At 49.5% G+C, this 15,496-nt stretch overlaps 1 protein-coding gene across 2 annotated transcripts in view; it reads right to left on the bottom strand.

The window, feature by feature from the left end:
• Positions 1 to 13,891, bottom strand: part of SLX9 (SLX9 ribosome biogenesis factor) — a 65,881-nt gene extending 51,990 nt beyond the window's left edge. Inside the window, exons 1-2 of one of the 2 annotated variants that reach the window (XM_064515432.1) lie at positions 13,703 to 13,891; positions 10,741 to 10,849 (exon numbers count right to left, since the gene is read on the bottom strand). In XM_064515432.1, the coding sequence (XP_064371502.1) occupies positions 10,741 to 10,849; positions 13,703 to 13,828 (235 nt within the window). In that variant the 5' untranslated portion in view covers positions 13,829 to 13,891. Of the gene's footprint in view, positions 1 to 10,740; positions 10,850 to 13,326; positions 13,393 to 13,702 lie in introns of those variants that run through there. The other variant, XM_064515433.1, reaches the window with a different exon arrangement.
• Between the last annotated feature and the right edge of the window lie 1,605 nt (positions 13,892 to 15,496).

Raw genomic sequence — 15,496 nt, 5'->3', positions numbered from 1 at the left:
TAACTGGCCTGAACCCAGCCTAAAACCCTGGCACATCCCGTTTATGAGGCCTCAAGTCACTCAGCTCCCTCCTTGGTGCTGCGCAGAGTCTCACGAGCTCAGCCATAACCCCACTAGCTGAGCTGGCAGCTATTCCGCCGCAGCCTGAGGGGGTACCCACACCGCTGGGAAGTTTCAGGTAACTCAGTCATTAGGATTTCAAAGGGGTGGCAAGCAGGAACCTATCCCACTGGCCTGCTGAAGGGGTAGCTACGAACTCACGAGTAGGTCTCACCTCCTCAGACCTTTGGTCAGCATTGGACAGAAGTTCCTACATCCAGCTGCCTTCTAGCTATTGCCAGTGCCAGATGCCTCGGCCGCAGCTGGAAGACAGACAGGCATCTGCTGTGATTCTGCTAATTCCACCCCTTCCCACTTGCGGAGAGGTGCCATAGCAAGGGGGTGGAGGAAGCATGGCCCAAGAAGGGCGCAGCACGTATTAGCTCGAGGCAGGTTCCTGCTTACTGTCAGCTACGACCAAGTTACCTGCCTGGGCTCCACCGAGATCTGCCTCTGCCAAAGCCGACAGTAAACTACCGATCGGGATAAAGGCAGAGCCTTCAACCCTAAAGCAAGAGACTTTCCCACCCCCAAGCCCCAATCACTCCTTATGAGGGAAAAGAACCACAACTGCAAGAAACACCTGACATGGCGCACACTATCCTTGTTCACACTCACAGTTACAATCCAGTTGCACACACCACAGGCAGACATTCACAGTAATCAAGCTGAAACAGTGCCTCGTTTGTATTGGCCCCGCACAAGTTGTGGCAGTACAACTTCAAATGATCAAGGCTGAGCTTTTTACAAGCTACGACAGCCAAAGGCTCCTTCAGTGGTACTTGGGTGACCAGTTTCAAAGCCATCTTGATATCCAGGCCCCATCTGTGGAAACAAGAAATCCCAGCTCAAATGCTACTCAAATAGTGGTATCTCCTAGGGGAGCATCTGTGTGCCAAGTGGAGTTTTTCAAATGTGTTAAAATCAGTTCAGTGCAATACAACCAACTGAGGGCATCTCAAGTGAGCTACCTTTGGCACCACTTAAGGAAGAGCATTTAAAGTCTTCCAGAATTCACACAGACCAAAGCTGTGCCTGGGCAGTTTAACAACAAAGACAGATGGAACAGGAACATCTTGTCATTTCAGACTATTGTGGCATGCTGCATTTTATGCACGCATTGGAGATGCTACAGTCACTCCTCAACAGGCCACTTGCTGTCATCCTCAATTTGCAGAGCAAACCATGTTCACCCTTTCCCATCTGAAAAGCATTACAGTAGGGAACAGCTTGAGAAAGGAACTCCATACAAAACAAACAGAAGAAGCGTGACAGCTGCCAGCACAGAATTAAATGCTGAAGAAAACCAACAGCAGCAGAATCCTGAAGATCCAGCAGCTTTCTGTGCCAGGGACATGATGAATGACCAATACAGACGGAAGACTGAAAAATATCCCAAATTTGTCTTAAAAAGCAGCAAAGGCTTAAACTGATATTCAGAAAGGATGCGTTCACTAAAACAGGATTAAAATGTTTTTATACCATTTGATTTCTAAACACTCCAACATGCTATAAAAAAAACAAAACCAGAAAACCCCTCCTACTTCACAAGGCAAGGCACAGCTGCTTCCCTAAAGGAGACTACATGATATGGCCGGCAGCATGCTGTACAGGAGATGGAAAAAAGGCCATGACCAAAAGCTGTGCAATGGGAATGCTTTCCACAGCTCTGATCTGTTCTTAGCGCATCACATCACCAACAAGTTGCCTAAAGAAAGCATACAGTGCAAGGACTGGACGCATTAGGGAGGTACCATGCTCTGCAGAGCAACACAGCAAACATCTTCCAAACAGAAGCAATCTGCTCCTACCAACAGCACAGCTCCAGGATTTGCACAGAAGTGTTTCATGAAGAACCATGATAAGAGGCAAGGACAGATGAGAAAGAATTGCAGTATTTAAAGACCACAAACAGGCAGAACTTGAAGGAACAGATAGGAATAAATTATGGGACACTGAAGGATTTGGATCCTTCCATGCTCCTGGAAGAGTAACAGAGGACTGGCCACAGCTGCAATTCTGCAAGCAACCAGATAGCAGAGTCACTGCAGCGTGGCGAAGAGTCCAGACACTACAGGAACAGAAAGGTTGGAAGAGTAGAGATGAGAGGTCTTGTAAGGATTCTGGCATATCACCCATCAAAAAAGCAGACAAACCCAGGAATGCAAATCACATCATATGGAGTTAGGGCATGGTCCCATGGCACGACCACAAAGCCAACCCACCACAGCTTTCCTGATTCTGACTTGAGGCTATAAAGGGAGAAAAGGATCGGACAAGCAGCTGCAGAGCCCAAGGAGAAGGAAGCATACATGTGATAGATATCGCAAATCTGGAACACGAGAGCTGAAGCTGAGACACAAACAGAAGGGGAGAGTCAGCGCCTTGGCGACAAAAGGATGCACAGAATATCTACAAAAGGGGAAAAAACAAGGCTGTGACAGAGTCTGCAGACTCCAGTAACTCCAGGTGGTCAGGTTCTTGCTTGGTCTGATTTTATCGGCTTATGTCTTTATAGTTCACAGCCCATAGGAAAAGACATTCTTCTTCAGCAGGAGAGGGGGATTCTTTCTTTGTCACAAGCTGCGTAATTACAGTCTTCTGCTCCTCTCATTGCCGAACCAACGCTGCAAGAGAGTCTTGCTTATCAAAGTAGAAAAGCTCTCAAGGTATGAAGGGGAAAAACACAGATATTAGAGATCACACATGCCTGAAACCTTCCCACATCTTTACGTCAGGCTGTGCAGATCCAGGCTTGGACAACATCAACGCCCAACACATTTATTCAGGCAGATGTCCTATATCACCCCACCTCAGGAACTCTTGCCATTTTCCCTACAGTCTCCTAGCACCACAGTTCCTCCACATTCCCCACACAAGCTCCCATTAGCCCTTCTGAAGCCAGGAGCGTGCCCTAGGCAGCTAATACCAGGTGGACAAATGGCAGCATGCACTGTGCTCACCAGCCGTCTGCAGGCCAAACACAGCAGAGGTGCTGAGCTTGTGCTGCAGCAGGGGTAACAGTTTGGCTCTCCCCTTTGCCCAGTTATCAGTACTCACTGAATTTTCTGGATCGCATCTTTGAGTGCAGTAACACTAATTCATCCTTTCCGACTACTGGAAATCCCTTGCCAAATTTGACGAAGGTGAAAGACACAAATGCAGCCCATGCTGTCCACTCTTTTAGGAAATTAAACTAAGAAGTCAGCTTGGCCTTCACGTAAGACAGCAGTACAGCAATCTAAGAATCAATATACAAAATAAAGAGGGGCTGGACAGAACTGGGCAAGCAGATTTTAAATGCACAGCTTGATTTGATAGTAAACCTGAAGCAGAACATAAGAAAGCTTTCATGAAAGGAAATAATTACTAGAGATTAAAAATCAAAGAGAAATAATATTAAAATCAAAATGTACAAGCCTACAGCAAAAAAGCAGTCAATCAAAGCTGGCTCTAGAGGATGATAACCCTTGACCAGCCCACGACCAGACACAGGAAATGGTTTTGCTCTGCCTTCCACGTTTGCCTGGCTCACCAGTGCCAGACAAAAAGCTAGAACAATCTGGAAGAAAAGCTACTCCTGCCACAATCTAAGAAATCAAGGTAACAAGCTAACACTTTTCGAGTGGTTCTGAACTGGCAACACTTGTTGCTGCTGTTATTTTACCTTCTCAACAACACATCTTGTGGCAATTCCCTTCTGAAGGAGCTGGGAATAAAGCAGGAAACTGCCAATCCAGTTGTCCATATCATTCCACAATTTTGTTCATCATCCACTCCAAAAAGAAAAAAAAAAAAAGGGCATTCCCAGGCAAGTGGTCTGCCAGAGCCACACCTGAACAGGCCCTTGCTTCAAGAAGCAAATGCTGAGGAAGGAAAGCCAAAGCAACAGTTTAAAAAAATACAAAACACACACATACACTCCCCATAGGACAGGCCATTATTTCTGACTTAGTTGGAAGCATCTAATTCCCACGCTACAGAGGCTCACCCAGATGAGAATTATTCGCTTACACTAAACAACAGAGGTCCATGCATGGATTAGATTATGGCAAATCATTTGATTTACATTACGTCAGTGGCTAAGTAGACTGTACTGATAGCAAGCAATCATTCAGCAAGCAACTCATGGACTTAATTCCAGTGCTAGCAGTGATGTTGCCGGCTTTTGTTACCTACAAGCATGTGGAAATCATCTGGAATCTAGTGATAAGATGAGCTAATGATTAAAGACAAGATGCAGAGCAGGAGAAAGTAGTTGCAACTTGTCTGCTTCACAGTAGGACATGGTCAGAGCTCCCTACATTAAAATACTTTCCATTTTAGACCACTGAATTTCTGCCCTCACAGATGCAAGGCTTACCTGAAGTGAATTTCATTTTGGTAATTTTTTTTAATTACAGATTCCACCCTTTCCTTCTCACGCTGCAAGAATTATCATGCCAAAACAGCCTAAACTGATACTTTGTACCAATCACAATAAACACATTGAATCAACTTTGTATCTAATGAGAGCAACAAGAGATATCCGGAGTTTAACAGGCACGTGGACAGGCCGCTAAGCCAGCCTCCGCCAGACGCGCCAAGAATCCTCAGAAATCCTCAGAAAACCAGGGCCTCTGGTTTTCCAAGAACTGACACCACCAAAACAATAGGCATCTGTCATCTCTTTCCAATCCATCACACCCCCGCATGGCTGCCCACAACCACTAATGTTAAAAACAACGCTGCGATGGTACCCCTGCTAGTGATGCTGCCCTTCCCGGCTTGTGTATCACGCACTTCCCTGTCCTCTCAGAATAACCGCAGCCTAAAGAGCAGCAAGGGACAGTCAACTAACAGCATTAGGAAAAACGGGAGGGGGGAGTTGTGGCAAAAAGCAGTAATCCCTGGAGCCCCAGCAGGAGGGCAGCCTGGTCTCCTACAGCTTCGTGTCCCACGGAGCGACCCAGGTGTGTCGAAGCACAGCTTGCAGAGGAAGCTTTTCACCACTTGAAAAACAAACAGCTTGCTGCTATTTTTAGCTCCCAGCGCATCAGACCGCCGCACGCAGCCGCCCCCCAGGGCTCCCCCGCTTCTTGCTCCGGCCCCTGCACGCGGCGGCGGCGGCCCCACCCGCGGCCCCACTGGGGGGGGGGGGGGGGGGGGGGGCGGCGCCGGCCCGGCCGGGGCTGCGGCGCGCTGCCGTCCCGTTGGTCCCTGGCGGCCCCGCGCCACCGCCACCGCCGCCCGCCTCGGTTACACGGAGCACGGCCGCGGGGTCCAGCGCCCCCACCCGGGCGGCGCAGGGCAGGGAGGGAGCGAGCCCGCAGCTCTCCTCGCTGGTTTCCCATAACAGCCCAGCAAGAACGGACCAGTCACACGCCCCAACACCCAAGCACTGCCCAAACCAGACGGGTCTTTCCATTCAGTAACGCCAACACACTCCCTCCATCACTCACTGCAGCCCCTTTCTGAATCCACGTAAGCTTTCGAGGATGAGGAGCCCGCAGCCGAACTCCTCGCCACGTGACGCATGAAGCGTCTCATTTTGGAGTGCCTCCACCATCTGCTATTTTCATTGCTGTCTTCCAGGTCTGCGCTGAAAGAGACAACAAAAAAGTCGCACCCATCCTCCCTCGCCACGCAACTCTCCAGCATTCCTCTGTATCCTCCCTCACGGCTTTCCCCCAGCCAAAAAGCCCAACGCTTTTGCATTAGGAACAGCTAAGTAGACATTCCAGACCTCTGAACACCCTTGCCACCCTTCTCTGAGCCTTCTCCAGTTCTCCTATGTCCTTTTAGAGAAGAGGGGACCAGGACCACATACAGTATTGAATGTCCACATGCACCATAGATTTATTTATAAGATGGCGTAACAATGGTCTCCAATTCATTCTCTTCTTTCCTCCTGATTTCTAATACCCAGTATGCTTTTTTGACCACTGCTGAGCTCTAAGCTGACATCTTACCTAATTCCAGGCTCTTTCTGAGACTAGGTTCTATTTGGTACAGGCTACACCTGCGGAGTAAAGTACACGAACTTCAGCAGACACAAGGGATATTCCTCACCTGCCGCTATCAGCTGATTTTACAAGCACTGCAAATAATTTAGCAGCTTCAAAATGTCATCTCACTCTCTGCCTTCTGTGCAAGTTGCCCTGTCTCTGTTAGAGCCCCAAGGTCCAGGCAACCTTCTTCTATTGCATACAAGGCCCATCTTTACGTATCCCCCCACACGCCCATCCTTCTCCAGGTTGCTTTGAATGAAGCCAGGGTAACTTTAAACCAGCTGACCCTTCCAGCTCAGCTGTTTTTCCTTGGGATTTGGGAACTGGGGAAGAAAGCATTCATCCACTTTGACAGCAACACCAAGCATACATTCTGGGAAAAACGCTTGTCCAGGCCAGGCTGGGTGAGATAAGCCTTACCCAAGCCTAGGAGATACTAGTCCCAACCACTAACAGTATGTGGGGCTTTCAAAGGAGCACTTTGCTTTCTCTAGCCGCTTGCCTCTCCAGCTCTCCATCACCTCCGAAATCCGAGGAGCCTGGAAGAGCTGCAGTATGGTAGGGCAGGTATGGTATGTCAGCTCACAGGCTCTATCAGTCTGAATCTGATTCCGCACATAGCGGAAAAGCAGACACAGGAACACAACACTGGAATGAAACACATCTCTTCCAGCTTCAGACTAAGAATCATCATTTCCCTTTCTAAACTCCTGGTGCTGGAATGAAAAGATGACAGGAACCAAGAGTCACCTCACATACCCCAGAAAAAAGGGAGAAGAATACTTTGTCAGGAGCACTGAAACCTTCACAGCTGGAGAAAAGCTGAAGAGCTTCTGCTAAAGATGCACTGAGACCCCACATAACATGGGGGAAGAGGAAGGAATCACATAAGCCAAACGGGCCCAGAGAAAGGATACAAAGAAAGCAGGGAGCCAGAAAGGGCATATCAGGCATGGAAGGAAGAGCCCAAGGAACCTGGGAGAAGAAGCCAGGCAGAGGCACCCTCACAGTCAACTGCTCATCCCAGGCAGAGAAAGAAAAAGAGACAAGACAGAGAAGGGAACTCCACAATCCTCCAAGTATTCCAGGCAGCCCAACAGAAGCAGGCTGGGCTGGCTCCTCTCCACTAACCCCATCACCTCCAACCAGGCCAGACGCAACTTCTGTCCCTGCACCACGCTCTGTGGAGCCGTGCTTGCTCCACAAGTAGCAGAGCGCATTCCAGCATGCACCATCTCTGTATTACAGCTCTGCCAAGACAACAGTCAGGCCCGGCTTAAGCAGGGAACCAAAACATGAAAGCCCACCGGAGCAAGGAACAGAGAAAGGACCTCAGTAGCAAGGTAGAATGGGTTACCAGGAAACATTTTAGGTAGACAGCTCTGATCAAGCTGAAATGCCATGGAAACACAACCAAGGAGCAAGGTGCTGGCTTTCTGCGAATTACACCTCCAAAAGCAAAGGACTGCAGGGTAGAAAGAGAAAGAGGTAACAGTTCCAAAGCAGTAGCTACTAACTGGATTCGATAACCTAGCAGAGTGTTTCCTGCCACGTCCAAATCCTGAGACTCCTTTGTTTCACTCATGCCTTGCAGATCCATTTCAACTTACACTCAAGTTTTACTGGCTGTCTCTAAAGTGTTCCACAGCACAAGGACAGATTTTAACACAAATCACAGAGATATGAGCAATTGTAAGCAGTGTTAAGCTTTGTGAGCTACACACACAAAGAGAACAAATATACCAGATTTCTCAACTGCCACATAGCATCTTTGACAGAGGGGAAAAAAAAAAAATCTTCAGCTGTGAAAAGCATGGGAGAGTAAGCCTACCTACAGTCTGCCAACTTGACCTTCTCAGTGCTTGAAAAGCAAGTGGGAGAGAAACACTTCTTTGTCTTTCTATTAAATCTTAAAATAACAATGTGTAGGAGAATCCTACCCTCCTGCCCTATGCACTGAGCAAAGGGGAGGATGGGGGGAGGAAAGGGGAAAATCAAGTTGAATTTCCTGCTGAACAGGCTCTCCACTGACCAGAGATCCCTGGAGACAAAGCATGTCTGCCTAGAATATCTCTCGTAACCCCAGGATGTCTGTCACTGTATGCACAGCCTAGTCACAGTTCACTGAATTAACACAAAAAAGTGAACTGATTTCCATAATGAAAAAGCCTCCACATGACTCCAGAGTTATACAAGATGAAAGGGCACAGCAGCTTGGGAAAGAATAAAAAAAAATCAAATCACTTTTTGCCTCGTTGAATTGCAGCTTTGAGCCCCCACACTATCAGCTAAAAGGGAAAGTATGAAGGAGCACAAAGCATCAGGGGCAGCACATCACTGTCTGCAAGAAGCCGGACCGCAGCCTCAAGGGAGGGTTAAACATTGCCAGGCACTGCACATCTGCATCATCAGCACTGCACAGGGACCAGCAGCGCAGGTCTATTTATAAACCAGACATGTACAGCTGTAGTCTACAATGAAAGACTGGGATTGCAGGCTGTCAGCCTTCAACAACATGTTGTCTAATTTAATTAAAGAGATGGCCTCGTTCACACGCATGCACACATGCACACATGTCCTTTTCCCAAGAGAGTTACGAACAATGAGCTCAGTATTTTGAAAACAACGCCATTTCACAAAGGTTTCTATGCAGAGCGCAAGCATCTCAGGCAAATGTGTCCTCACACAACCTTCCCATTCCCTCACTCCACGGCTCAAATGTGATTGCTGGGCTACTGCTGCTGCAGCTCACCACCACTCAGCCCTCGGGCCTTGGGTGGGTTTGTTTAAAGCCCTGGCTGTATGGTGCAGGAAGGCAAAGTCACTGCAGCGGTATTTATCTGCGTTGAGAGAATAAATTAATTTAGTCTGCAAAAGTAGGTATTCAGGAGTCACAGACATTGTGAAACAGACTTCCGCACCATGACAGATTGCCAGTGCCATCAGTTCCCATTTAGAGAGGGGAAACAGTTTCAGGCACAAAGCTCCTTCTTCCACTAAGCAGCTAAAGGGAGCATCTCCTTATTGTGGGACTAGAACCAAAAGCCTGCATCATCTCCATCTGGCTCTCCGTCTCACTCAAGATGCTTCTTTCTGCAGGCTAAGGCCTGCAATCAAGCTCACTGGCAACATATCTATTATCTTCAGAGACAGCTCTGACCACAGACAATTAAAAAAAAAAAAAAGAAAGAAAAAAGGAGCCTCTCATCACCACAACTCAACAGACTCATTCCCTTGAGTCTGTGCTGGCTCAAGGCAAAAATAGCTAGAGAGCTACTTGGCTGGCATTGCTGGCTACTCTAGCTCAGGTAGAGATACAGCCGCAGCACTGGAGGCAGACCCCAGAAATACTGATAAGGGCCAAGTACCACTACAGGCCCTCTTCCTCTCCACCCACATCTCCTTGTCTCGTATTGTTTCGTATTAGCTCAGCTTTATTAATTTCACAATGTTGGAAAATTTTCATGTAGTTCACATTTTGATGAGTTTTACAAGACACTGCAACCAGCAACACAAGTAAAATCTTACAAATCTCTCCCTGTCACATCTGCAACAGAAACCCTGCAGAGCGGCAACCACAACCACTACTGAGGGTGGGAAGCCCCTGTGAGGGACGGCCATACTGAACGCTTCCCCTCCAGCACTGCTGGCCCACATAGGGTGGGACAAGACCAGGAGAAGTCGCTGCTTTGGCACAGAGAGTTTGGTTGCCGGTGAGCTGGAGCTCTCGTGTCCAGAAGCCTCTGAGTTGGGAACCCAGCAACGACAAAGGACTGGAGGAGAGAACTGGCTGCACTCAAGCTGCCAGGGGTAAAGCAGCGGCGAGGCACAAGGACAGGACTGACAAAGCCTCCAAACTTGCTGGTGCAGTGCGGGACATGAACAGCAGCTGCCTAGTGAGGCAAAAGCAGCCGTAGAGAAAGCCTGGAGATCAGGTCACAGCCTGGGCTCTGCTCTCCAAGCCCCTCAAGGCCAGGAGCCTTGGGCTGCACAGGGACAGCCCACACATGGGAGCTCCAACTGCACAGCACAGACCAGCAGCAGTCACACATAGCCCAAAGCTCGCTCCCCACCCAGGGAGCACTGAGCACATATGGTGCATTTGTGGCTTGCTGCCTCTTCCTCCCCCAATTGGAAACCACTTTTAAAAAGCCCCTGCAAGAACACAGGAAGGTCATAGTTGGGCCAACATTCACCAAGTTCAGTTCTCCTGTATTTGTTTCGACAGTCACAGGCCAAATGCTGCAAATACAGTCCCAACATAACTGAGACAAACGGGCCCTTGCTCACAACATAATGCAGCACTGAATCAAAAAGCAACAGTTCAGCAAACTGTGTATTTTTATGCTGTGTTAACTGCACATTTTCTGTCCTGACAGCCACCAAACAGAAGGAGCATTACAAGTATAAAGGCATGCTGCAGAACAGATAGCCTGCCCAGTCACACCTTGATAACGTGCACTCAGGCATGAGGCAGTTCTGGACCAGCCACACATCATGGAAGGTGCCCTAGTACAACAGACCCTAAGCCCCAGTACCATGACCGAGTGACCACGGTACCAGCCAACCCACCCAGCTGGACACGCACAGCCTCTCTCTCAGGCTAGTGAACCTCTGCAGACACCTACAGAGCCACCACGCCACCTCTCACCTGTTCTGGATGAAATGATGCTTCTGGAGTCCAAATCCAGCTTCTTCACCAGAGTATCAGGATCAATCTGCAGCCCAGAAAAGACATCAGACGACGAGAAGTCCCAGTCCTTATGCAAAAGGAACATTAAGCAGGAGTCAGTATCAACACCACCTTTCAGTGCAAGCCCAGTACCATCCCGACAGGACCCTGTGCGTGTGTGCACACATACACACACGCACACACTCTAATGGCAGTGTGCAGGTACCTCTCCTGAGCAGGCAGGAATAACTAAAGTCACCTCGCTGGCCTGGCCTTCCAAGGCTCTTTTATTCAGGAGGTGAACTGAAAGTCTCAGAAAGACAGACCCTCACATTTGCACTGTTCTGGAACCCAAAACTGCTATTATTTCTAGCACGTTTCTATTACAGTCCAATCTCATCTTACTCCATTGAATTAATATATCGCTCCTAGGACAATTAGGACTTGCAGCCTTAGGAAGAGCCAGATTTATAACAGGCATGTTAAGTACCTAATGATACAGACAGGCAACAACCGAGAAGACTGGGAGTCTAAACCCTAAATCAGTGAACATTAAGCAGATTCAGTGAACAACTAATAGCAGCTTACTGAATCTTCAGCATCTAGTTCCTTTAGGCACACAATACTTAAAAAGTCTTCATGCAACTTTGCATTAGCTTATTGGGTCTAGTTAGAAGAATTTACTATTTTAGACTAAACCAGCCATATCTCTCAGCATGGACACATAACACTATAGCATTAAAAATGGCTTTATATGGTGCAGTCTCTTTCTCTCTCTTTACCAGAAAAGTAAGAGGCACACAGAAGTCTTCTACTACCCTTCCTGTGTCCTTACTGTGATGGAAGGGGTGGGGGAGAGGTATCCAGCTTTAAACTCAGCTGCGTATTAGTAGCACAACTGGTGTAATCAGACATGGTCTAAATTTCCTAAATGATTATGTATAAACTGACAGTTCGTCTCCACCTGCCATGACCTGAAATCAAAAAACACTGCAAAACAAGCCAAGCAGTCCTTAACTTCTCCATTCCTGATGCTCATTGATAATGATTCCAGTTGCTGCTTCCAAGTTACCCTACTGAAGGGCACCACAGGCACCCGGGGTACACTCTCCCTTAACTAGCATACTTCTATCACTACCACTTCCTTAAGCAGACTCCTCCTTTCCACACATGCCTGCAGTAAAGGCACACAGATGTTAGATACTGGCTGATGAGCCTGTGGGTGGCCAGAACAACCATCCAGGCAGCACTCTGGGACTTTGACACTGCACATGCTGGGCGTTAATGGAAAGCAATGGGATTGCAAAGCTCCAGGTTGAGCTGGATCCCTTGTTTCACCTCCCTGTCTGTTTTGAAGAGCCAGTGCCCTCTTCAGCACGCTTGTACTAGCAATAATCAGTGCAAGTCTTATGCAGACTCCTGCAAAACAGAGTCCTGAGACAGCTTCAAGGCCCTAACAGCAGCATCAAAGCCATAGACTTTTCTAAGAAGAAAAAGGAGGCCAAATCTTAAGAAAAAACTTCACTCAACCTTTTGCTTTGAGGCTCTGTTAACTAGCGTTAGCCCTGTATCACAGCACTTTAAGATGTCAAGGACCACTGCCTTAGACCTCGCTGCTAAACTAAGCCTGGAGCTGCAGAACATCTTCAAGTGTTTGCTCCTTGCATAAAGCAGCAAATGAACTCTGCTGGCCTCAACAAGAAATCAATGACCTTTGTGATGGTAATTTTTTCAGGTACCATGACAAAGTCAGCATGTAAAATTTCACAGCACCTCAAAAGCGTAAAAGATCTCCACAGAGACTGAGCAGGACCACTGCTGGAACCCCAAATGTCAATCACCTCAAATGAGAGGAATCGAATTTACTAGGATAGAAGAATCGCTTATCTACAAACAGCCAGGAAAGGTCTATTAGAAGTCAGCCCTATTATCGGCAGCAGCAAACTGGCTGTTTACCCATGGGACCCTCCACAGTCTTTGCCTGGAGACTTGTAACAGCTACGTGTTCTGCTCAACCCTCGTGCACACGAGGGCAGAGCTTGGTGAGATATGAGGGGTTTGTCCCACATTCTCCACAGAAATGTTCTCCATCTCATGCAGTAAAGAAGAGAGCAATGAAAAACAGTATCACATGATACCATTCCTTCACTGCAAACACAGTCAACTTACAAGGCGAAGTAATTAAACATTCTTGATGTTTAAGACAGTGAGATGGTGAAGCAACATAAGAACAGTCACAAGCTAGTCAAACCTAAATCTTCAACAAACATTTTAAAGGCAGATGAAGAACCTGCTTAAGAGGTCTGAAAAAGAGAGGTCACTGTGATTTAGCCAAACCTAGCCTTTAGGCTAACCAAAAGCCTAAGGGCTTTTTCAGCTTGAGAGGGAGGAGATAAGGGTGAAAGGACAGCAGAACCGTCTGGTCCCTCCATACAGCTTCGCTACACACATGCTCCATTAAGCTCTCAGCATGGGGAACGCAGAAGAAAAACTGAAGTGGATTAACTAAAAACATGTATGGGAAAAAATAACAGGGAAGAAAAAAGCATATGAAGCGGAGAGGACCCTAACACAACTCCGTCTCGCTGTGGACGCACAACTCTCCTCCTGGTTCATTAGGAGCTCCCCGTCCCAGGAAACGTCCCTTCAGCCGCGAAGCCGAGCCCACTACGACGCCGCGGCCCGCCGCCTCCCCCCCGCGCGCGCCGGCCCAGCCCAGGGCGCCGTCAGCGCGCGCCGCGCCCCGCAACCGCCGCCTCCAACAGTCGCAACGGCCCGGCGCGCGCCCCCTCCCCCTGCGCCGCCCACGCGGGAGGCCGGCCCGCGCGCCGCGTGACGCCCGCGCCACGTGACGCCCGCGCCGCGCTACGCTGCGCACCTCCCCCCTCCCCCCTCGTCGCGCGGCGACGCGGCGCGGGCGGCTCGGCCGTCCCGCCGGTACCTTCCCCGGAGGCGCGCTCCAGCCGCCGCTGCCCGCGCCGAGGCCGGGGAGCTCCGGCTGCCGCGCGGCCTTGGGCCTCGGCGCGGCTTGGTGCAGCGGCCGCCGCCGCTTGGCTTTGCCCACCATGGCTGGGCCGGCGCGGGGAAGCGGAAGGGGGCGCGGCCGCTCTGTGCCGCGGCTTTAAGCCTTCCCCCGGGGACGCCTCCCGCGGCGCCGCGTTCCCCCCCGCCGCGGGCGGCCTGCGGCGGCCGTTGGGGCGGTGCGGGCGGGGGCAGCGCGCCCGAGTCAGCGCGGTGGCGCCGGTGGCTCCCCTGGGGAAGCGCCTCTGTGGCAGCTGCGTGGCTTATAGCCCCCCTCCCCCCCATGTTAATTCTGAAGCATAATGATGGTATTTTAACACATTAACGTGCTGCTGCCTTGCCTTTAGGTGCTTAGCCGGGAAGTTAGTTACTCTAAAGCTGGTCCTGAGCTGAGCAGCCCGGTGGTAGCGACTGCTTGTGGAAGGAGCTGAGCAGTCTGTTTTGTTGCGTTCGGGTCGACCGCTGAGAACCTGAGAAAAGGTTACAGTTTGATGTAACCCAGCCGAAGAGCCAAAATCCTTCCCCAAAGCATAGAGATGGGTGCCTGGAGGCCACGACACCGTAGTGGGATAGAAAACTAAACTCTGAAACCCTCTTCCAGAAATTATTTTCATAGTTGCAGAAGAAAATATCAGCCCTAGATGTGGCAATCGCAGGAACTGTACCAAAGGCCTGGTGCACGGCATGGTGACGGTGCCGTGCGCTCACGGCGGACGCTGAGCGCGGTCACTGGGGAAAGCCTGGAGAGAACCGGGCAAAATTCAGCTCCTGCAGCTGGAGGGAGAGCGACCTTCTCTTACGGGAAGTTTTACTTCTGTTAGTTGTTTTCTGTGCTCCAGGGAATTGGGAAAAGGGAAATGTTTAGAGGGCTGTCAAATCAAAACACGTTTGTGGTCCTCAGCGTGTCATCCACGAGACTTCCCCCAGAGAATTTACTAGTCGGCATGTGCCTTTTCCAGACGAAAACCAAGCACGCAGCAGAAATGAGAAAGAGCCGTAAGGGTGGGATGGCACCCTGAGTTCACCCCTTGTTGAAGAGCCTCTGACAAAAAAAATTCAGACCTCTACTTATTTGTTTCCAGGTGTGTGAGGGCGTGAAATACAAAGCTGCTTCTCTCCCCAGGTGAATAAAGAACTCCCGTCTCATAAACTGCATTAATTTTGCTTTCCTTTGTCTCCGCTGCTGACTCCGCAGCGCACCAGCTCTCTCCCCACTCCCTCCCGCTCTCGCAGTAGCATCCGCGGCTGCCTAGTCAGCAACCACAGGAAAAATCCCTCTTCTGTGAAGGACAAGCTAAGATCAGGGCCTGAAGAAGGAAGGGCTTTTTCGGTGGGAGGGTCTTCCTGACTCGGTACTCGGGATCGCAGTATAAGCTTGGGTGGGCAACCTTCCCACCCCCGCGGTAGCACTAGGTTTGGGGATGTGGTTGTGGCAGGGGTGGGGGTTCCCAAAGGCCTGGCAGGTTTTGCAGGCTCCAGCAATGAGCAAAATTCTGTGAAAATAAAAATGCTCTTAAAAAATCCCGCTGAATTGCTCTTTGGCAAATGCATCTTCATTTTTCAGCTGTCATTTCTCTAGATTCAACATTTCTCTTTCCTAGCTTTGTCTTCTGAAGCCTGGCATTTTAAGGGATAGCCTAAGGGCCTGCCTGGTCTTTCTGCACTCATCTGAACTCCTTTCCTATCACTTCTCCATCCTTGCAAACTCGGCAGC

The sequence above is a fragment of the Dromaius novaehollandiae genome, chromosome 7, assembly GCF_036370855.1.
Source record: "Dromaius novaehollandiae isolate bDroNov1 chromosome 7, bDroNov1.hap1, whole genome shotgun sequence".
Lineage (NCBI taxonomy): Eukaryota > Metazoa > Chordata > Aves > Casuariiformes > Dromaiidae > Dromaius > Dromaius novaehollandiae.
The sequence above is the reverse complement of the archived record's forward strand: the minus strand, read 5'-3'. Positions and strand labels throughout refer to the sequence as shown.